This window comes from Medicago sativa, chromosome 4 (assembly GCF_051527215.1).
Source record: "Medicago sativa cultivar Bolivia chromosome 4, Bolivia_mono, whole genome shotgun sequence".
NCBI lineage: Eukaryota > Viridiplantae > Streptophyta > Magnoliopsida > Fabales > Fabaceae > Medicago > Medicago sativa.
Window position 1 is genome coordinate 76,196,207 of NC_140752.1, and position 23,224 is coordinate 76,219,430.

A 23,224-nucleotide genomic window follows, 5' to 3' on the forward strand; every position below is an offset into this window, starting at 1 on the left:
AGTTGGAGAGGGTAAAGTTGAAAGGAAAAAATTAAAGTTGTATTGGAAATGTAAAGTGACATTCATTTTGAAACAAATTTTTTTGACTAAAGTGACACTCATTTTGAAACGGAGGGAGTATTTACAAGCTACATCTGTTTCGTCTCCCTCTATTTGTTAGTATTATGCTCACCAAAAGCATATTCTAATCGAGTGTGAACCAAGCAATGGAGTTGCTCTTAGCTTCTATCAAACTAAGTCAAATCAAATTGTATATACACAGTTTCAACAAGCAATTTTAATTACCCAAAGCTTCAACTTAATCTTGACTCAATTGAGTTTAATAATTTCAGCACTATAACAGCATATTTGATTCAAAGAGTTAAGCTAACCACTGTTTCTAGCAAACCAGGTAACGTAAATCTAGTTATCTTCAAGTACCTAATATAGTAGTAACTTAGCATCTTAGGTTCAAAGAGGAGTTAACCACATTTCAGCTGTTGAGTTAAAAACAAAATGCAATGCAACAAACAAGTTCTGAGCCTGAAATCCTTCAAAATTATCCTCCTCGCATATGTGCACCCAGCTCACCAAACTGATCATCAGCTTCAACCGTGTCTTCAGATAGCCTCACAGCATCCAGCTTCTGCTTGAGAATTTCAATGGAATTTAGCAATAATTGAGATGCTTTGACTGCTCCAGTAGATTCAACCGTGAAAATGAAGCTATCTTGCTTTGCAGTTATTTCTATAAGCCCAGGCTTTCCCATTGCTTCTGCTTTCTTGATCACCTCATCATCATAACTATATGCCTCAGGGTCAACTACCATCACCTAATCAATACAAAAAAATCACATCAGTACAATAAATTACCTTAAGCGGTCGAGTAACAATGAATTTTTTAAGGAACAATACATCAAGGAAGGATTCGCAGTAACAAGTCAAACAGAACCTAGTGGCTGACCGACTTAGCATTGATCAAGAATGCACACAAGATAAAAGTACCTAGTGAATTCATAGTAATAAATCACACAGAACCTAAAATGAATTTGAAGTACGAAGTATAAAAAATCCACACAAGATAAGAGTATGTAAAACACTTGGTTGTTGACAGACTAAGCATTGATCAGACATCAATTTCAAGAACTCCTTATAAGCATTGGTTCAGCAGAAATGAGGATCAATATATTCTGCAGATGATGATGCTGGACATGGTAAACAACCGTCATAAGCAGGATTTTAAATCCAGATATTAATATCATATTTACTGTAGCTTCCTTTAAAGCCTAAGAATCATTATCAAATTGGTAGCTTGGGCGATGCCAAGTATAGCAAATTCCCAACATTTGTTCTAAGATCAACCAATTACTAACCAGGCACTACAACGGTGTTGCGGCTGGTGACCACTACCAAACTTTGGCCATGGAATGTTTGAGTCATGCCCATACTACGGTTTGCAGTCAAAATCGTACTCACTGACAGTTATTTGTGCAGCTAATGATTTCAGCGAGAAGACCCACTTTGCCCCCCACCTATATTTCCAACCTTAATTTTTTGGTATTTTCATTAGTTCGTACACACACATATAGTTTATTATTAATGTTAAAATTAGACATAATGGCCTTCCCACTATCCCGATGTAGTGTTTTATGGGCCACCCGTTCCATGCCTCTATTTGTGATTGTTTGTAAGCACCTTGTAGAATGAAAGTGTGAAGTAAAGATCATATCAGAAAGTAAAGGTTACTTTCCCACAAGAACTATTCAAAACATCAAATCACTAATGTCCATCATTGACCACAGAAAGAGGACAAGCACCTTTAATTGCATTTTCCACTCTACTTCAACTCAAAAGGTTGAACTGAATCACATAATGTTCATGATTATCATATATAAAAAATTCTAATAATTAATAAAAATTTGCACATGATAAGATAATTTCGAAAATAAATACATGCATCAATGATCAAACAACCATTTAAACACAAAATCGAAAGACAGTAAGGCAAGTATTTGGAAAGTTAAAAATTCCAAGTGCATAACTAAGTATCAGATAACAGTAACACCAGCATTACATGTGAAATCAGTGAAATGTGCCTAACCAAAATCCTTAGGAAGCGAATAAGAATAAGCAAACCTGCTGTGTGACAGGATCAATATCAAAGACACGAGTAGGACTACTATCCACCCACTCCTTTTTCTCCTCAAGTGTCAAAGACTCCATCAAATCTTCATTGATGTGAATGTCTGGTTCGTACATGAAAGTAACAGTTGCTGCTGGTGACCATTTGGCATGATCCTTACCGATCCCCTTCCTAGCAATCGCTCTCAGTCTCAGCTCCTGACCTCTCCTCAACTTCACAATGATAATCCCCCTACATTCAGCATAAACAAAAACTCAAATCACACATATCCTCCGAATAAACCCAACATTAAAACTCACTCAGCATCAATGAAAATGGAAGTAAAAAAACCATCTAAATGAGATTAAAGGTATGTTTGGATTGGTTGCTTTGAACTTTTCTACTGCATAAACATTTATGATTGTGACACTTTGAAAGAGCTTATAGAAATAGCTTTTCATACACTTCCCAGGGTATCTTTTCATGGTAGCTTGTGAAAACAGCTTACAGCTTAATGGAAACAATTTGACTTTATCTAACCTTTTGTTATAGACATAGCTTATACATAAACACTTTTGCTATAAAGCTCATAACTAGGATGTTTACCCAAAGAGCCTTGTTATACGCATAGCTTATTCATAGGCAGCTTGCTGTAAGCTTGAAATTAAGCTGTTTACCTATAGGATCTTTTTTACAGACATAGTTTATACATAAGCACATTTGCTACAAGCTCTTAAGTAAGCTGTTTACCTAAAGGTCCTAAAACATAACTGTTTGTTCTCAAAAATATTTTGCTCCAGAACAAAACCCATGCATGTCACATTTGAAAACATCAAACCAAAATGAGAATAAGGGCCTGTTTGTATTGGTTTATTTGAGCTTATCTACCAAGCTAAGCATTTCTGAGGCTGTTTGAGAGAGCTTATGACATATCCATAAGCTGTTTCCAGCTTATGTCCATAAACTCTCTACGACAGCTTCTAGCTTATAGTTATATCAAAACAGCTTTATTTTACCTCGTTATAGAAATAGCTTATACATAAGCAATTATGCTATAAGCACTTCCAAAGGGCCTAAAACAAAACTATTCATTCTCAACATTATTTTGCACTAAACCTAAACCCATACACACAATCACATTCAAAAACGGAGAAAAAGAAAAAAGACAAAACACAAATACCCAGTTGAAATCTAAGAAAAGCCATTATAAAAAACTGATTTTTTTTCTCATTAGGGTAAAAAAAACAAAATAGAAACCGAACCTTCCATCAGATTCAACAGAAGCATCACCACCAGGAACATCCACCGGAGTAACGGTATGATCGGAGCTAATAAGATCCTTACTACTAACATCCAACGTCTGATCCGTTATACACTTAACCCTAAGATGAAACTCAACTGAACAATACTCACACTGTCCATCACCATCACAAGCATCACAGTCACGTGAGAAGCGCATGGCCATGGCACGTTCGCTTGTGAGTGGAATGAGACCGAGTCTGTGAGCGATGAACTCGTCGTTCAGAACGGAAGAGTTCACTTCGATTTCAACAAGGTCGATGGCGATGGTAGGAACTTCGGAAATCATCACGCGCCGGAGCGCGTTGGCGACGCTGGCGTCGGTGTCGCGAAGCTCGAACTTCATGTAGTCGTCTTTGAGTTCACGGATTTTCACGCGCGGCATGCGTGCGTACGACGCGCCTTCCATTGTTAAGGAGAAAGATGAATGCTGAGAAGAAATGTGGGTTCTTAAAACCCTTTTCTCAAACCCCCCAATGTAATAGTTCACTGTTTTCACTTGTATATATTGTAGTGTCTATTCTTTAGGGTTAACATTGTCATTTCCTTTATGTTGTTCTAACTCTTATTTTTCCCCCAATTCAAGTTTTTCACTTTTTTCTCCTAAAATAAATTAATTCGTAAAAGAAATTATAATTATAATTTGAAAATTAGTAATTTTTTTTTTTATTAAGTATCAAAGTATCTATCGGTTACTACAAGTAAGTTTTGAAGCATAAGATAAATATTATCAACTAATTGAACACATTAAAAAATAGCACACTTATTAGCTTATCTCATAGCGCATGAGAGTAGACGTATTTCAATTAAGGAGACATATACTCATCGCGCATAAGAGATAGATGCATTTCAATTAACGTGGTGTGATGATCATCCAATTCAAGGTGAAAAAGACTTTCAAGTATAAAGAACGCTTACAAATATATTTACATTTATCTCCCTCTAAAATCATTAATGAGACTTGAACTCGTGACTTTCATATTTAAGTTATGTCGTTTTACCATTAGATCGAGTCCTTGGAGTTAATTTTTTTGGCTTTTTAGTAGTTATTATAATGTTGCAATTCAATGAACAATTGAACATAATAAAAAACAATAGTATTCAAAAAATAAAAAACAATAGTATTTCCCTGAATAAAAATAAACAATACTATTTATGGACAACATTTAATTTGATATCAGGTAGTGGTAGATTACAAACTTTTTTCATAAGAAAAAAATAGAACTAAATGATGATGTCCCAGTCGAAGATAACGAAGACGTTCAGACTTTTAAAAATTTATATTTACTTTCTTCCAAAATTGTGCACCTAGTAAGTTATATTTAAATTTTATTGTAAATCTTCAATAAATTTGGTGGTTCTCATTGATCATACATGAGATTATGTCTTTTGTAATATAAATTTTTATTGTTAAAAAAATACACAATTTTATGAACTCAAATTTGTCTCTAATATTTGTCGATGATTCCTTATCAAAACATGATGTATTTTGTATCTCTATATGTGCTTAGTGTTAAAGGAGTAATAAAAATTAGAAAAATAAATGATTAAAATTAGTATCATTTAATTTTGGTTTATCTCTTACAATTTTTTACATTTATTTTCTTAAAAACAGTATGGAAACAACTATTTCTTTTACGGTGATGAAATGAAAAATTGTAACTGATCTCCATCTCATCCCATTGACCATAAATGGAGACGAGATAAGACGGTGTTACAACAATGGGTTGTTAAATTTTGTTTCATTGATTTTTAAACATGGAATTTCAATAACATTTGTTTCCATCATGTTTTAGCTACTAACCTACCCATTATTTATGCGTTGGAGACAGAGTAAGTGAGTAGCCGATAGCAAGAAAGAAAAGGTTAGGATTTTATGTGTATTTTTTTAGGGTTTTATTATACGTTTTGTTTAGGGTTTATGATACAATGTCTAATGCATAGTATTCTACTTATTTAGTTAAGGAGTATTGTAAATCCTGAAAGCTTACTTTCTAACTTCCCTTTTTATATTGTTAGAGTTTTTGTGGCTTGGAAAGATGGACCAAGAAGTGAGCCAAGCAAGAGCATTGTAATTTATATGCTCTTCTTTTATTTGAGTTTGACGTTTTTGACTCAATAATTAATCTCTATTGCTTAAACTAAGCATGTGGGATTGTCCAAGTTTATCTCTATTAAGTAAGTGTATGCTTATGATTTTTTTAAAAAAATTTATATGCTTACCATGCTTATGCATATATAGTAAATTATATATTTGGTATGCTTAACTAAATACTTAACTTGTTTGTAATTTTTATGATCCTATTTTCTAATCCGACTTTGATGTTTTTGACATAATGATAAATTTACAATAAAACATGAAATGAGGGGGTTTGCATTGTACTTTTGTAAAACTCATTTCTTGGAAATTCTTTCAAACCTTTCTTTTGAAAAAATAGATAAATTTCTATATAAAAAAGGGTGGCATTAGACATTGAATAAGTAGAATACTATGCATTAGACATTGTATCATAAACCCTAAACAAAACGTATAAAACCCTAAAAAAAAAATAGATAGGTTGAGAGATAAGAGAAGAAAAGCATGTAAGAACCATATTGATGTAATTAACTTGTTTCATTATTAATATTAACAAAGCCATATTTCTCAATGCAACTTATTTTGAAGATGGATTCAAATCCAATATAGAATGATTCGGATCCAACCATCCAGAGACCAAAACAAGTTTAAGAAAAAACTTGGATAATTTGAATCTAATTGTATCATGATTTGAATCACTTCAATCAGAAACACAAAACATTATTTTTCTTATGAAATGTATAGGGAAACAATGTGAGACACAATTACATTAATTCTAAACTACCTAGTTTTGGAATTAATAAAAATACAACTTAACTCTAGAATGATATAAACATACAGTCACAAGAATCACATACACGAATTAAACAAGGAAATGATCAACTTTGCATTAGTAAACATCTGAGATTGCAAGCGTATAATGTTCAACTTTGCATCATATTATTCACTTTTCAATAAGGACTATCTAAACAATCAAAGAAATATTATTCACTTTTCAACTTTGCAGAAACATATACAGTAATGAAAAATTAACAGAAGCAGCTAGAAGCACTTAAAAGCAACTTCAAAATTCACCAGGATCAAAAAGATTCCGATCTTCATCCGAGAAAACATTAGGATCCACAACTACACTATCATTATCTTGCACTGCATTATTCTGCACCACGTCGTTCCAGATAAACTTGCAAGGCACCACGTCGCGACGAAAGAGCCAACGATGGTCTTCGATAAGGTTCATCACCATCTCATCCGGCGGAGTAAACACCGTTATTCCGTTCTGGTTTATGTCACCGTACAGTTGCATTGAGAGAAACGAAGCTATAACAGAATAACCGGTAGTTTTGAGCGTTTCCAGTGCCTTTTCAAACGATGAATTGGAATTTGAATTAGGTTTCTGATTAGGACCAGTGTACTGAAAGTTAGGATCCAAGAACCTATCGATTCCGTAAACAAAGAGAACTCCGTTGTCGTATATCGGCGATCCAATGATTTTGACATTGTTAACAGATGTCACGCGATCGGAGGAAGAGGTAGTGACGGTTAGCGACTGACCGGTGAGCATGGTTGGAAGCTTAGTACCAGCGGGAAGACGCCGGAGTCTTTGCTGCGGGAGCGGTAACATGACGAAATGAAAGCGAAGAAGATCGAATGATGGTTGACCAGATTTCTTGAATGCGGAATCGGAGGGAGCGAAGATGGTGGCGGAAGGTGAGTGTTCAAGAAGACTTCCGGCGATTTCAAGAGTTAGGGACATGGAGTCGAAGCCAGAATGGTAGAGAATGTCGGCGGCGTCGAAAATGGTTTGGCGAGGAAGAGCGACAGAGAAAGAAAAGAAGAAGATGATGAAAGACGAAGCAAGAAAGAGTAACGACGCCATGGTTGAACCTTGAAATTTAGCGGGAAATGAAAGATTGTTGAAGAAATCGTCGTTACTCCTTTTCATTTAAAAAGACAGAAACGCCCCTTCTATAAAATCATGGAGCGGTATCTTTTTGTTGCCACGTTGGCATTTTACTCTTCCAATTATAAAGTTACTGTTTTTTTTACCCGCGTAAAATTTTACAACAATTAGTTAGTTAACATAGTTTAAGCAAGCATGTGGTTAGTTAGGATGAGTAGATGATTTATGAATATTATAAAATGCACCAACTCATAACTATCAATTGAATATAGTTAACCTTGATTTTAAATATCACTAACCTTTATTAATCATCTAAATAACCTTTATTTATCATCTAAACTATGTTGAATATATATGATTTTCAATTCACCAAAAATATACATGCGAGATTAAAGTTATGTCTAACACCAACCAAATACTCACACTTGTAATTACATACGATCACTTTTATTTTATCAAATTATCACCATTGTCCATGATTGTGTGTGACTTGCCATTGCTTCATAAGTATTCATAGCTAAGATCCTAACAAAAATCTAATAAAGAGCTAACATCATAGCTAAGATCCTAACAAAAATCTAATAAAGAGCTAACAAAGATGAATATTAGAACCTTAAGCCTTAAGGACTTATCTTTAAATCATGGTATACTTGTATACAACATAGAGGAATATATAAACTCCAAATGGCATACATAGATTTTGAATAAAATATGCAAAAGAGAGAGTAATTGATTACAACATTTGAAGACCAATCTGACTAATACTATCCATGAGTTCTTGAACTTTGTTTTGATCATTTGCTCTAGCCTCTAGTCCTCATTTGAGGCTTTCTTATCTTATCAATCAAACAATGATACATGTGCTGTTGTGCATCTTCATCTATGCATTTATACACAATTTATAATCTATAATATGATCAAACTGGAATCACTATTATGCCTTGCAGAAGCAACAGAGACTCCTGTCCTTCAACTTTCTGTTTTTATGTATGAGCAAATTGTAAAGTTATATCATAAGATGCTAATGCCATACACAAAATAAAAAAAAGCTCATACCATAGTAGTTTCCATTAACCTCGAGCACATCAATCTGCAGCACTTAAAAGGAACTTCAATTAGCAGCTGAGAGAGATATTCTGATGAATGAGAAACTTATTTTTACAAAGAAAGAGGAGGAATTGTTGGTATTACTAACACAAAATGCAAGCAAATCAAAGAGTACATAATGTTAAGTTTAGTGACACAAAAAACATATCCCTTAACAAACAGGGCCACTAGATTCTTCCCCCTAACCAACATAGTATTCAACCGTGGAAGCTGTATAGTTATACAGAACAAACAGTCAGAATAGCTATAGTGACACTTTAATTAGCAGAAAACCATGCCATCTCTTATTCAATGTTGCAAAGTAAAAATGCCAACAAGATCAATACCAAACGTGCTATCTTTGTGATGGTATTTTTATTTTCTTATAAAAGCCATAATTTGGTAAAGGTCCTCAATGGTAAAAACATTATAAAATGGGTAAACAACCATTTTGGTCCGTAAATGTGTGAGGCGATGTCATTATAATCCCCGAAATTATCAAAATTGCAAATACATCCTCAAGTGTCTCTTTTATTTGTAAGTTTATAGACTAAATCGACTAACGAGAACATATTTGAGGACTAAAATGACATATTTGAAGACCAAAATGACTAACTAAAAACATCACCTGAAGATGTATTTACAATTTTGATATATTTAAAAACTATACTGAAAACGTCTCACACATTCATAAACCAAAAAGGTTGTTTACCTTTGCAAAATTGAATCCAAGGCATCAAATCATCAACAGAAAAACCAATCCATCAAAGATAATGTAGCAATTGCCATCTAATTGTTTCAGTCTTAGTTATGTCAGCCAGTTCTAGCCACCAAGATTAATATCAAAGAAAATGGCAGGAAAACAAATACGTGTGTCCATACCAAACCAATTAGCTAATTGACTTGTTCCCGATTCAAACGATAGATCACTATCCAATTTTTAAAACATTAATGTTATGAACAACTCATTGTTTGTCACACATTATTTCAACACTTTTTTTTATTAGTTAAAATTAATGAGTCTCATGAAATTTATATAAAACCCATATGATAAAGTGGAAGCCATATGAATTTTAACAAATAAAAAATAGTGTATTGAAAGTGTGTAACAAACACTCAACAGACTCTTTGTCACACTTTATTTATTTCCTAAAACTCTTGAGTATCATACCAACCTTCTCAACCATTTTTTAGTTTAATAAAACTCTTTTTTTTTTTGTTTTTTTTTTTGACATTCTTCATAGTCAAGGCATCTACACTATATAAAAAATATACATGAGTTTGGTCTAGCTTTTTTCTTTCGTATTTTACCCTTTATTTAAACTATTTTAACTTTTTATAATATTATTTAAATTATTAAATAAGAAAATTAAATCCCATTAAAATAGGAATTAATCGACTACAATAAAAACAATATTATCTATTCATTTATACCATTATATAAAGGTAATACATCCTTTTGGATTGATTTTTATTTCCTGTTTTATCCCTTCATTTAAACCATTTTATTATTTTTATTTAAACTAGCAGAAGACGGACACTCACATACTCGTCTTTCGCTCTTTTTATTGCTCTAACGCGTGTAGATTATCAACGATATTTTATATAAATTTGTTGATATATATTAAAATCATAACTATAGATATTTTTTACTTTCAAATGTAACGAACTCAACAAACCATATTTATCTTTTTCAATGACAACAATAATATAACAAATAAACAAAAGTATCTACCTTTTTAATAACACCAACAATATAACATTATTATAGAATTTTTTTGTTTAAGGATTTAATAAGAATTACAAAAAAACGTCAGCCCAAAATCCCTTTATTTTCAGTATATATTTGTATAGATTATCAATTAAAAAATTAATTAAATATCATTAAAATAGAAACAATTCACAACAATAGGAGACACACTACGAAGGGAATGGGGGGTTTTGGGATGGTTTTTTCATTGTCCTAATTTTACCCTTAATTAAAAATTCCCTATAATATTGTTTATTTTTTTTTTAAAGGAATAATAATGTGTGAGCTTAGCTAAGCTAGTAAAGACAATGCATAATATATGCAAGGTCTGGGGTTCGAACCCCGGACACCACAAAAAAAAAAGGAATAATAATGTTTATTGTTGTTTAGGTGCAATCATACCAGCACTAATGCACGGGATCCCATCAGAACTCCGCAGTTAAGCGTGTTTGGGCGAGAGTAGTACTAGGAAGGGTGACCTCCTGAGAAGTCCTTGTGTTGCACATCTCCCACCCTTTTCTTGTCAAAAAAAAATGTTTATTGTTGGTATCATTAAAAAAGGTAAGAATATATATTATATTTGTTATATTGTTGGTGTTATTGTTGTAACGCCAGTTTCGATTATTTAATTATTTTAATGAGTTTTAGATTATATTTATGTATGATTGCTATGATTTATATGTGAATTATATGAGATTTATGTGATTTATAATATTTATGTGAATTATATGATTTTTAGAGATTTTATGAGATGTTATGACTTATTTTATTATTTAATAAAATAAGATTTGAAATTAATATAAATATTAAGATGTGGGGCTGTGTTGTGATTTGAGAAAGTTTAGTGGTGAGAAGAGAAATAAGGGAGAATAGAAAGAAGAGATAAATAGAAGAGGTTAGGTTTAGAAAAGTTTTACACAGAACGTACGTTTTTGGAGAAAAAGGGAGAAAAGTCAGAAAAGAGGAGAACAAGAGAGAGAGCTGCGATTTTCATCAAACAAGGTAAGGGTGAGACTAACTTTCAACATTATTAAGTGTATGATTCTGAAAAATGGATTTCACATGGATTAGGATGAGTTTTGTGAGAATTAGGGATTAGGGTTTATGACCGTTTTTGATGATTGAACCATAAAAACTTGTTAGATTGAGGTGAAACTTGTGTACAGACCTTAGATATTCCATAGGGTGATAATTAGATGCTGTTTGGATGATAGAACCATGAGATTTGATGAAAATTGAGATTCTGAGAAAAAGTGATTTTAAGTGTTTTTGAGAAATAAGTGATTCTGGGATAAGCTGTTTGGAGATTTGAAAATATGATTTTTTTTTGAGTAAAATATAATAGGATTTGTCGAATAGAACGCGTAGGCGAAAACGGAATCGGATTCAGAGTAACGGTTAGGTTTTTACGGACGAAACGGTGAAACCGAAAAAAATGGGACTGCACAGAGCTGCAGCGCGGGGGGTGGGCTACTGCCTTCCCACACCTGGGCGCAGTTTTCCACGCCTGAGCGCAGTAAGGCAGCCCCTCATGGGTGACTGCTTGTTGTGCTTTCGTTGCGTGCTGTCAGAACTTTGATTTTTGCGTTCTTGCGTCTTTTCACCCGTTTCTGTTTTGAATTAGCTTTTGGTGTAAACATGAAAGTTGTAGATATTTGAGTTAGCTTTCTAATGGCTTTGGAGTGACTAGAAAATTATGTATAGATTTTGAGTTATGATGGAAATAGTCCAAGTGGGTCTTCAGAAAACTTTAAGAAAACTTAGCATAACTAATCCCAAGTTAGCCCAAAAACTTATGGTTGGTTTCCCAACTTCAACTTAAGTATTAGGGATTTAGTTGAGGTGTTTTATGAGTATTTGGCTTATGTCTCATTGATCAAACTTGATTTGCTTTTGAAGAATGTTTTGGACTTTTATATGAATGTAATTGATTAATGTATATGTGATTATTGTTGTTGATATGTTGGAATACATTATGTGAGTATTGTATGATACATAATATTATGATGTTTTATGATGTTAAATTGATATGATTATTCCTTAAATGATGATATGTTATTCAAGCACTGTTATATGTTGCATTTGTCGTTGTTTGCTGTTGTTGACCATTTAATGTCACAAAGTTGTATGAGTCGGTCCAAGTTGTAAATATCTAAGAAGTGGTCCATGTTAATGGGATTATAAGAGATGTTCATGATGTTGTCTAAGTTGTAGGAAGATTGATTCCATTGCATACTCATTAAAGATGGGGGCTTGAGGCCCGGGAGCTTAATGCTCAAACTACGTTGGGGGCTTGAGGCCCGGCAGCTTAATGCTCAAACTACGTTGGGGGCTTGAAGCCCGGCAGCCTTTGCTCACTTTGTTGAAGAGCCTATTTACCCTCATATATGTTGGGGGCTTGATGCCCTGAATGGTACCACATGCATTTGCATATCAAGAAGTTTTTACGAAGGTTTAAGATGTTAAGAGTTGCATTGTCAAGTTAAGTCGCATCGTCGAGTCAAGTGTTGAGTTGAATAAGATGTCTGATGACTTTAAGATGATATTTGCTTATGTTTTAAAGATGATATTTGCTTATGAATTAAAGATGATATTTGATTATGATTTGATATGATGCTAAGTGATAAATGTTTGATATGTTAATAATGTTTTATGTTGTTAAATGCATTTTGATGAATTATATGTTTAATTTGTTGACTGTGACATCTCACCCCTTCTGCTTGAAAATGTTGCCATTCGTATGGATAACTTGCAGGTAATAAATACTAGTGGCGGTTGTGAGTGGACTCCTCACATTGTGTCTAGGTGCTTTGATACGTAACGGGATGGGGCTTGCTTTTACTTCTATTCCTTACGTGTCATTTATGAACTTTTTATTAATAAATATTGAATCAGAACTTATGAGATTTTTCTGATAAGGCCTGCGTGCCAAAGACTTTTATTTTGTTGAACTATTTTCCGCTGCGGAGTTCAGATTTTATGATGTTGAATTTTGAAGGATAAATGTTAATTATCCACTTTATGACTTTCAAGTAGTATGTGACATTCCGTTTATGATTTAAATACTCTGATTTATTACGAATTTTTATGTTGGGAAAACGGGGTGTTACAATTGTAATAGATAAATATATTTTTTTTTAAAGTAAGATAAAAATATGGTTTGTTGGATTTGTTATAATTTAAAAGTCACAAGTATCTATCTATCTATCTACACACACACACACATATAATCAAAATCAAAATTTTATAAAAAAAACGTTGTTCACAATTTACAAACATTGACGCAATAAAAAGAGTGTCCGTCTTTACGTTTGTGAGTGGTAATGTTTTTACCATGAACTTCACACCTACATTATGAACTTCCCACTCTCATTTTATCGACATGTTCTAAAGTTATATATACCTAAAAGAAATGCTGCAAAATATATAACTTTATTTTTTAAAATGGCATATAAAATTTATTTTATTTGGGTACTGCATTTTTATTTTATTGGTAGTTTATTGTGGTAGTTATTGTCACATAATGTTACATAATTCAAAATAATTGAGAATTATTTTTAGGGGAGAGAAAATAACAACTTCAAATTACAAGAAGTTCATGTCTGTTTGGTTGAGAGTTTTGGAGGGGAGAGAATATTTTTAATTTGACGTGTTTGGCGCAATTTTTAGAAGAAGGAAGAAAAGAGGATCAAACCCACTTTTTGTTTTCCCTCGAATTGGAGTTTTTTGAAAAGGAGGGGAGATAATCTCTTTAAAGTTTTATTGCATTGCTAAAATTATCCTTAGATTAATTTAAAATCTCAATAATATCTTTGTAACAACTTTTATTATTATTTTCTTAAAAAAAAACAACTTTTATTATAATTACTTATATTATCTTAAAGTTTTATTGTATTACTAAAATTATCCTTAGATTAATTTAAAATCTCAATAATATCTTTGTAACAACTTTTATTATTATTTTCTTAAAAAAACAACTTTTATTATTATTACTTATATTATCTTTGTAACAACTTTTATTAGTATTAGATTATATCATCCTTGTAACAAGTTTTATTATTATTAGGTTATATTATCCTTTTAACAACTTTTATTATTATTATTAGGTTATATTATTCTTTTAACAACTTTTATTATTAGATGTATTTATGTCTTTCATCAGTCTATAAAATCGTAAAAACAAGCATTTTCATATATTTAATTAAGTTTAAGCGTAAAACAGGAAATTAATTTTAAAATACATCTATTTCCCTATGAACCAACATTTATAATTAAAATTAAAATATTTCTCCCCCCAACACCAACGGACCCTTAGAGTAACTTAGAAAATCTCTAATAAATAGTAATATTTAAATTATTAAATGTCTAAATCATTTTGTTTTGGGTTAAATATATTTTTGGTCCCTATAAATGTGTCAACTTTTCGTTTTCGCCCCTCTAAAAAATTTCTTCAACTTTTAGTCCCTCAAAAAAATTTCATCTTCACTTTTGGTCCCTCCTTTAAAGTAAACTCATATGTAGAATTCATATTTTTGAATAAAATTTTGCAGAAAAATTCATAATATAATAAGATTCTCTCCAAAAAAAAAGTTAGAATTTTTTAACAAAACATGAATTTAATATGAATTTTTATATGTTTTAAGGTTAAAAATTCATATTTAATTTGTGTTTTGTTAAAAAATTCTAATTTTTTTGGGAATTTTTTTTTAGAATATTTTACACATTTCTGCACAATTTCATTAAAAAATACCAAAATTAAATTAAAAATAGGGACCAAAAGTAATGATTGAAAAACTAATAGGGACTAAAAGTTGAAAGAAAATTTTAGAGGGACTAAAATGAAAAGTTGGTATATTTATAGGGACCAAAAACATATTTAACCCTTTTTTTATTTTGTAACAACTAAATCATTAACAACTTCTAGTTTGAAGTTTTTTTTTTTGTTAGATTTTGATTTTTCGTAACTAAAAGATACAATACTTTTAAAAGTGATTATTCTAACAAAAGATTATTCTAACAAAAAATGATATTTTTTTCTTTTAAAAAAACTATAGCAAATGTCCTTTATAACTCACAAGAACCGATCATACATTCAATCCAAAGAGTGCTTGCCACTTGGACAATGCAAGCCCAACATACCTGCTTCTAAAGAACGGAACAAAAGCCCGCCAATTAGCAGAATAAAACAACATGCATCCGCCTATGCCACTCCACCCAAAATGAAAACAAAGACGAACAATACTCCTAATTGGATGGTCCTAATTGGACGGTTAAACGTTAATATGTGTAAAACAATATTCATAAAGGCAAAAATGGACCACAAGATTCATCAAAATCGAACAATTTGTAGAATAAGAGGAGAACCGCGAAAACCATACCATTTGAATCAAAAGAAGAAAGATGAATTACTTCTTCGAGGGAAAAATAATTTATTTTTGTTCCTAATTATAGTCATTCGGAAAATTTGCAAGTAGCTAGTGAATTTAATGTAGTTGAAAATATGAGTTTGGCTACTGCCAAACATAGCTCACTGTAATTAATGACAACATAAACTACGTTTATAAGTGTTTGAATCATTGTACTTTATCATGTATAATGGAAAAATAAATTTGAAAAATGTAAAAGCAACGAGAATTCGGTTTACTATCATAAATGTTTTGGACCCCTTTTGTCAAGTCAATGATATCATGCAGTCACACAAGCGAGACTACTGATTTGGATCTCAAAATGTATTGAGAATAAGGAAATTTTACCCTGTACCCCAACACATGTATTTTCACCCCAACACATGTACCCCAACACATGTACTTTCACCCCTACAATTTTTCAAAAATTTCAATTTTGCCCTCTTTGTTATTTAACATTTTACACATTAATTTCTCACCCTCACTTTTAACCTTTTCCATGAGTTCACCCCACATGATATTTTTCCTGATATGTATTTCCGATTTATTCCTCCTATAAAATACTTTTCTGAAATTTTTCCAAAACCTCTTATAATACTTTTCCGATATTTTCCCGGAAAACTCATCATTGCTTTTGGAAAGATATGCATATACTTACAAATAGGTACACAAGAGCTAAATATTCAAAAGAACTAATATTTCCAGTATCGGATTTTGTTGTACAAGAACTACTATTTAAAACCTTTCATCTCATAACAAAACGAGTAAGAAAAAGCTTATATACAGTAACAAATTAACAAATATCAAGTGTTAAGAATATGAATAAAGAACAACAATAACTCCCAATTTCGGTCTCAGTTTTAACAGTGCAGTAATTCCCATCTCAATTTCTTTTATTTAACAAGTTTGAGTAAAAAAAGTAAGAACTTAAAAATAAGACGTGTCTGAACGACGATTCTGAGAAGAATCAACCGAAACACTTTGCAAGCATTTTCGGGATTTCAATCGGAACGATTTCCATGCATTCAGAGATCAATTTTGTTAACCTAGAACACGATTTTGTGAATAATTTTGATAACCCACTAACTTAGCAAACCTTGGGCAAACCTAGAAAACCTCAAACCTCAATCAATGATTCCCGTAAACGATTAAGAGAACAAACACAGGAAAAAAGATTAAGAGAAATAAATAACACGGAACGATTAAGAGAACACGTGAAAGGAGTATTATTATTGGTTTGGGAGCAAAAGCACACGAGTGTTTTCATAGGAAAGGAGGGGTGAACTTCTATGGTGTTTTCCTGGAAGCGTTTTTTTCCCTCAGCCACATTTTTTTTTGTTGAGAAAAAGATGGGGTGAAAAGTGAAAGGGTGATTGTGCTTTGTTTTATAAAAGGGTAAATTTGGTAGTTTGTGTCAAATGTTGGGGTGAAGGTATAAATGTAGGGGTGTGGGGTATAACTTCCTGAGAATAATTCAAATTCTTAAGCGAAAAAAAAGGGAGAGTAGTAGCACTAGAAATGTTTTATGCAAGAAGGATAAACAAGCGAAATAAATTCGATGTAGGATAATAGGACAACATCAATGGAAAATTTTAATTGACCATTCTCTCCACTGTGAAAAGTATTCCTCGATTCTTCATTTCCATCCTAGAATCTTACCTGCTGAAACTTGAATCCCTCCATGGACACTCCACAAGACCTTTCCCTAAGCGATGAAGAAGATGAACTCGTTATTCAAATAGATGAAACCCTCGCTCAAACAGCTAACCCTCGCCTTTGCCTAGTAGGTCGTTTTCTCACTAACCGATCATACATGATGATGGAGAAGAACAAAACATTTTGGAGTCTAGTAAAAGGTGTCAAAATCTAGGAAATTGAGACATGTATGTATACCTTTCAATTCAACCATAACCTAGATTTTCAAAGAATCCTCAAGAAATGCCCTGGGTACTTCGATATCTCTTGGTTCTTGACATTCTCCCATAAAATGGTAAGCTTGATCAGGTCGCGGTAACTTTTGTGCCCTTTTGGATCCAAGTTGACAACATTCCACCAGGGTATATGACAGAAAAAGCTAGGAAAAATATCGCAAATTATACTGAAGAATTCCTTAAATATGATGTCAAGAACAATTCTAACTATTTCAGAATATACACGAGGACCAGAGTCTTGTTAGATGTCACGAAGCCACTTAAGAGACAGGTAAAAAATCAAGAGGCAAGGTGGAGAAACATCTTTCATCAAATTCAATTACCAGCGTCTCAAAATCTTTTGTTATTACTGCCGTTGCTTAGGTCACAGAGAAGATTACCGTGAAAGGGTTTACTCCTTGGAGTGTGACGAAGATATAAGAAGGGTTGACCCTAGGCCATAAGTCAGGGGTGCGACGGCCTAGGACCCTTGCCGGTAGGGGGCCCAATTATTATTTTTTTTTATAGAGGGGGAGTATATAGAAATATTTCGTTTATAAAGGCCCCAAACATTGACACGATGAAGGGCTGGACTGAAGTCTGTTAATGCATTTTTTTATAAAAAGGAACTGTTAATGTTTTTGGTCCTTTTGACGCGATTTGATATATATATATATAGGGGATGTTTCAAGTGAGAGGAGATTTTAAAATGAGAGGTGAGAGGGTGTAACATCAGCCATCAGATTAAATACATGGCTGAGATTAGATTTTAATTCTAAAAACTCACGTGATGTCTCTTTTCTTTCCCATTCACCCACCTGCATTCTTTCTTATTCACTCTCTTCCAATTCTTACTTCTGGGCAACGATGTTGAAGCTTCCATCTCAATTCCTTTCAAACACTTCAATCTCAGTTTTATTATCCTACTTGCCGCACATATCTACATCTCCCTCTCTTCTCTTTGCCATTAACGCAGAAGGTGAAGACAAAATACTTGTTTGCCGTCGCCGACGTGCTTGCCTATATTCATTCTACGATCCTGCTAATTTCTTGAGCTGATTTGAATTGAATTTAGGGTTTAATAAAGCTGTTTGAAAACACACCCTGTTTTTTAGGGTTTATAGAATTAAAAATAGAAGGATGTTGAATTTGTTCATTAGATTTGAAAGGAGAAATAGGAAAAAGAAGGTGAAGATTGTAGGAATGCAAAAAGACAACATGTTTAACCGTGTTTATCGGTGAATTTGGGAAAGAAAAAGACACTCTCCATCTCTTTTGCCCTCTCTTGATCTCCATGAGCTTTATAATTGAAATTGGTTTGACAAACTGAAACGGTGAATGAATTTTTTTTAGAAGATTGGTTCTTGTATAACCGAGAATATATACTGGTTAATTACATGGTTACAAATTTTCGATAGCTTAATGGTTGTGTTGGAAGATTTGGTTTTGTTCTATTAACAAACGCTTCTTGTTCTTATCTTCTCCTTTTAGATGATGAATCTAATGGTTGCTTGATAATACTTGCATCTTCTTTTTGAAAAAGAAAAAAATAACTAATACTTGCATCTTGGATTTACAGAGTGTAACATGCTATGATCCATTCCACGGTTATCGTTTTTTAGCAGCAAGGGAAGAGCGACGTAGGGAAGAAGATGAAGCAGAGACCTTTAAGGGGGGAGAGAGAAAAGTCACGTGAATGATATTAAATTTATAATTTAATCACAGCCATCTAACTAATCCAAGGGTCTTTATCTACTCCTCTCACCCTCTCATTTGATACACTTCCTATATATATATATATATATATATATATATATATATATATATACCCCATATAGCACAAAGATTTATATATACATCCTCCCTATAAAAAAATTTGGTTGTTTTTAATAATGTGCTATTATCGAAGAAATTGGTGATATTTTTTTGGACCCTTTGTTCCTAATAGTGTACTTCACTAATATTAAAAATATTGGTGATATTTATTATCCAATAAATTGGGATAATTTTCATAACAAAAATTATATTTTAGTTGAAAATGGACCTACTAGATAAATTAATCTTAATCTTGTCTTTCAAAGGTTCCAAAAAATAAATTACATCAATGTAGTAATGTCAGTTTTCTTTGATTGATTGAAAGAATTGCATAGTTGAATTTGATAATGCAAGATCATGTGAGACATGTTCATGTATCATCATAATGAACTTGTTAGAGATACTTATAGTATATAAAAAGAGGAATGATTCCTCTAAAAAGTCTAACACTAACTTTGTATCATGTATTAATGTTGTTATGAGTTTAACATATGGGAATTTTGCATCTAAAAGTTTAAAATTTAGCTAATTACGTGTTGATATACTTTTATTTTTTTGATGTTATTATTCTTAGGTGCTAAAGTCTCAATTTAGTTCGCATGTGCTATTGTTCTATACTTCTAGGATATTTTATTTTGTTTTGGTGTCTAATGGAGTATTTGATTTATTTTCAGATATTGTCTAAAAAAAAATTATTTGGTAGTGGAAAGCAAAAAAAAAATGAAATAAAGAGTTAATAAAATCACAACAATGAGCAAGATATGCTCATGAATAAGAAACTTATTTTTACCAAGAAATTGTCAGTTTTACCAACACAAAATGGAAGCAAATCAAAGAGGACACAATGTTTGTTCTTTTTTGAGAGAGGAGGACACAATGTTAAGTTTAGTGACACAACAAACATATCCCCCTAACCAACGTGGTATTCAACTGTCGAAGCTGTATATGCGCACCCATCACAAAGTATAGGTATATAGAACGAACAGTCAGAATTATAGTGACACTTTAATCAGAAAACCATGACAGTGACCATATTTTCTCCACTTTTAGCACAATGGAACTAATTAAGTCAATTTTGATTTCTTTAATGCAAAGTAACAAATGCCAACAAGATCAATACCAAATCTTTGTTATGGTATTTTTATTTTCTTATAAATGTCATAGTCTGGTAAAAGTCTTCTATAGTAAAAAAATTATAAAATAGACAAGCCATTTTGATCCTTAAATGTGTAAAGCGTTGCCATTATAGTTCTCGAATGTATCAAAATTGTAAATACATCCCTAAATGTCTCTTTTGTTTGTAAGGTTATAGATTAAATTGACTGACAAGAAACACATTTGAGGACCAAAATGACATATTTGAAGACCAAAAGAATTAACTAAAGATACACTTGAAAATGTATTTACAATTTCGATACATTTAGGAGCTATAATGAAAGTGTCTCAGATACTCATAGACCAAAATGGTTATTTACCCTTATAAAATTGAATCCAAGGTATCAAATCATAAAAGAAAATGTAGCAATTGACATCTAAATGTTTCAGTCTTAGTTAAAGAGAGCCATATAATCTACGGCTTCTCTTTAAATCCATGAAATACTTACACAAAGAGCATGAGGAAAAAAATATATAAATTCCAAAAGCTGTACTCCCTTTGTCTCTTTCTATAGGAATAGTTTATAAAAAAAAACTTTGTTGTTTAATATAAGATTATTTATAAAATTTCACACACATTAATTTTAGTTTCTATAAGATAAGAGTTCTAAAGTTAGAGTAGATCAGAAAGATTAAGATGCAATTGCATAGTTAGATAGATTATGTCGTGTATTAAGACACGTATTAAATATAGTAAAGATAAAAATCATGTATTAGAAATTGGATTATGAATTGTATTCTTTTTGGTAGCAACAGCGCACTGTTGTACCCTTGTCACTAAGAAGAAACATTTGCATCTTCATATGTGAATACAAACACAATTTATCATCTATAATATGATCAAACGGGAACCACTATATGCTTTGAGGAGCAAGATGATTAAATGGTCACATATTTTAGCGCATGTGATGCCTACACGATGAGAAACGAATATCAATAAGCTGAGACAATGAATTCAATTGATCTCCAATGCTTTCATTTGTAGTTAGCCAAACATATTAACTAACCTTAGAGTCTCTTTTGTGCCACGCCGTATTTTGCAGCGTATGGTGGGGAGTCCAAGTCGTTGGTGAGCCTCGTACCGGTGACAGCCAGAGAAACCTATAACCACAACATAAGATAATCGATATAGTGAGATTCCAGTGTAAGCAGAATCTTGAAAATAAGTTAGTCGGTCTGATAAACCTAGTTCTGTTTTGATTGTTTATAGCGATAAGCACGGACTAGCTATAAATGAAAAACAAAAAATCATATCATTATTATGCCATTCAGAAAAGTACATACCATAATAGTTTCCATCAACCTCAAGCACATCAATCTGCATCACTTAAAAGAACTTCAATTAGCAGCCGAGCAAGATAATTTTGATGAATGAGAAATTTATTTTAACAAGAAATAGTAGGAATTGTACGTTTTACCAACACAAAATGCAAGAAAATCATAGAGTACAGAACATTAAATTCAGCAACACCAAAAACATATCCCTTAACAAACAGAGTCATAAGTTTCTGCCCCCTAATCTCAATAGTATTCAACAGTGGGAATTATATAGATTATAGAACATACAGTGAGAATGGCTATAGTGGCAGTTTAATCAGCAGAGGCATGCCATCTCTAACTACAGACCAATTTTGATTGCATGCACACAATATTTTCCCCACTTTCAGATCAGAACAATGTAATGGAACTAAAAAATTAAGCAGTTTTGATTTCTTATTCTATTTTTTTTTTTTTTTGGAAACTCGATATTCAAAGACCACCGTCCACCAGCGGGTGAATTGAAGCTAGAGTATGGATTGACCCAACATAGGAATTGTTGACACATAGGGTATTCGAACCTAAGACTTAGAGAAAATGGTAAAGGTCTTCTGATCTACATAAAAGGCCAATTCATCAAAGAAAATGTAAGAACTTGCATCTAAATATTTCATTCGTAATTAATATCAAAGAAAATGACAGGAAAATAAATGTGTGTCCAACTATGTAGCACGGACACTTGTGATTAAAGGTGTGTATAATCTAACACCAACCGAATACTCACACTTGTAGTTACATACAATCACTTTTATTTTCCCAAATATCACCATTTTCCATAACTGTATGTGACTTGACATTGCTTCATAAGTATTCATAGCTAAGATCCTAAGAAAAAAATCTAATAAAGAGCTAACAAAAATGACTATTAGAACCTTAAGGGGCTTCTATTTAAATCCATGGTATACTTATATACAACATAGAGAAATATATAAACTCCATAAAGTATAAATATATTTTGAATAAAAATATGCAAAAGAGAGAGTAAGTGATTACAGGCACTTGAAGACCAATTTCACTAATACTATCCATAAGTTCTTGAACTTTGTTTTGATCATTTGATCTAGTCCTCATCATAGGCCTTCTTATCTTATCAAGAGGAAGTTCCAGTATCACTGGACCCACACCACCACTTCCAGAACCACCAGAAAGAGCCCCTAAATTTTAACATAATTAATATAAATTAAATAGAAAAATATAAGATAAAAAATTTAACCTACAGAAAGAAAGAAAATGAGTGATGCACCATTAGGGTTGGATGAAGCAGACACAGTGAAACTCCTCAAACTATTTGGAACCTGCAGAACAAAATTTGCCATTTTTTTCTTCCTCTCTGCAAGATATTTTTTTTCCTTGTGGTTTTATTTATTTATTTATTTATAGCCAGAAAATTAAGAATGTGAATCATGTTGT

At 32.2% G+C, this 23,224-nt stretch overlaps 3 protein-coding genes and 1 pseudogene across 4 annotated transcripts; 1 reads left to right on the plus strand and 3 right to left on the minus strand.

Annotated features, from left to right (window-relative positions):
• Positions 1–326: 326 nt before the first annotated feature.
• On the minus strand, positions 327–3,872 carry LOC146932001 (DNA-directed RNA polymerases II, IV and V subunit 3-like). The gene is made up of 3 exons (XM_085703587.1): positions 3,363–3,872; positions 2,115–2,352; positions 327–811 (listed from the first exon to the last, which is right to left on the minus strand). The coding sequence occupies exons 1-3, from the start codon at positions 3,806–3,808 to the stop codon at positions 539–541; spliced, it is 957 nt and encodes a 318-aa protein (XP_085559713.1). The 5' UTR covers positions 3,809–3,872; the 3' UTR covers positions 327–538.
• A 2,621-nt stretch (positions 3,873–6,493) lies between these two features.
• LOC146932002 (putative fasciclin-like arabinogalactan protein 20) lies at positions 6,494–7,381 on the minus strand. Its single transcript, XM_085708355.1, has one exon. The coding sequence runs from the start codon at positions 7,350–7,352 to the stop codon at positions 6,540–6,542; it is 813 nt and encodes a 270-aa protein (XP_085564481.1). The 5' UTR covers positions 7,353–7,381; the 3' UTR covers positions 6,494–6,539.
• Positions 7,382–8,382: 1,001 nt separating this feature from the next.
• Positions 8,383–23,195, minus strand: SRX (sulfiredoxin). 2 transcript variants are annotated; one of them, XM_085703590.1, is made up of 5 exons: positions 23,058–23,195; positions 22,808–22,968; positions 21,782–21,815; positions 21,505–21,598; positions 21,182–21,409 (listed from the first exon to the last, which is right to left on the minus strand). In XM_085703590.1, exons 1-5 carry the CDS (start codon positions 23,128–23,130, stop codon positions 21,394–21,396), a joined length of 378 nt encoding a protein of 125 aa, XP_085559716.1. In that variant the 5' UTR covers positions 23,131–23,195; the 3' UTR covers positions 21,182–21,393. The 2 variants fall into 2 exon arrangements, with proteins under 2 accessions (XP_085559717.1, XP_085559716.1); XM_085703591.1 differs by lacking the exons at positions 21,182–21,409; positions 21,505–21,598; positions 21,782–21,815 and adding an exon at positions 8,383–8,466.
• On the plus strand, positions 10,601–10,719 carry LOC146932004 (5S ribosomal RNA; annotated as a pseudogene).
• Positions 23,196–23,224: the final 29 nt, after the last annotated feature.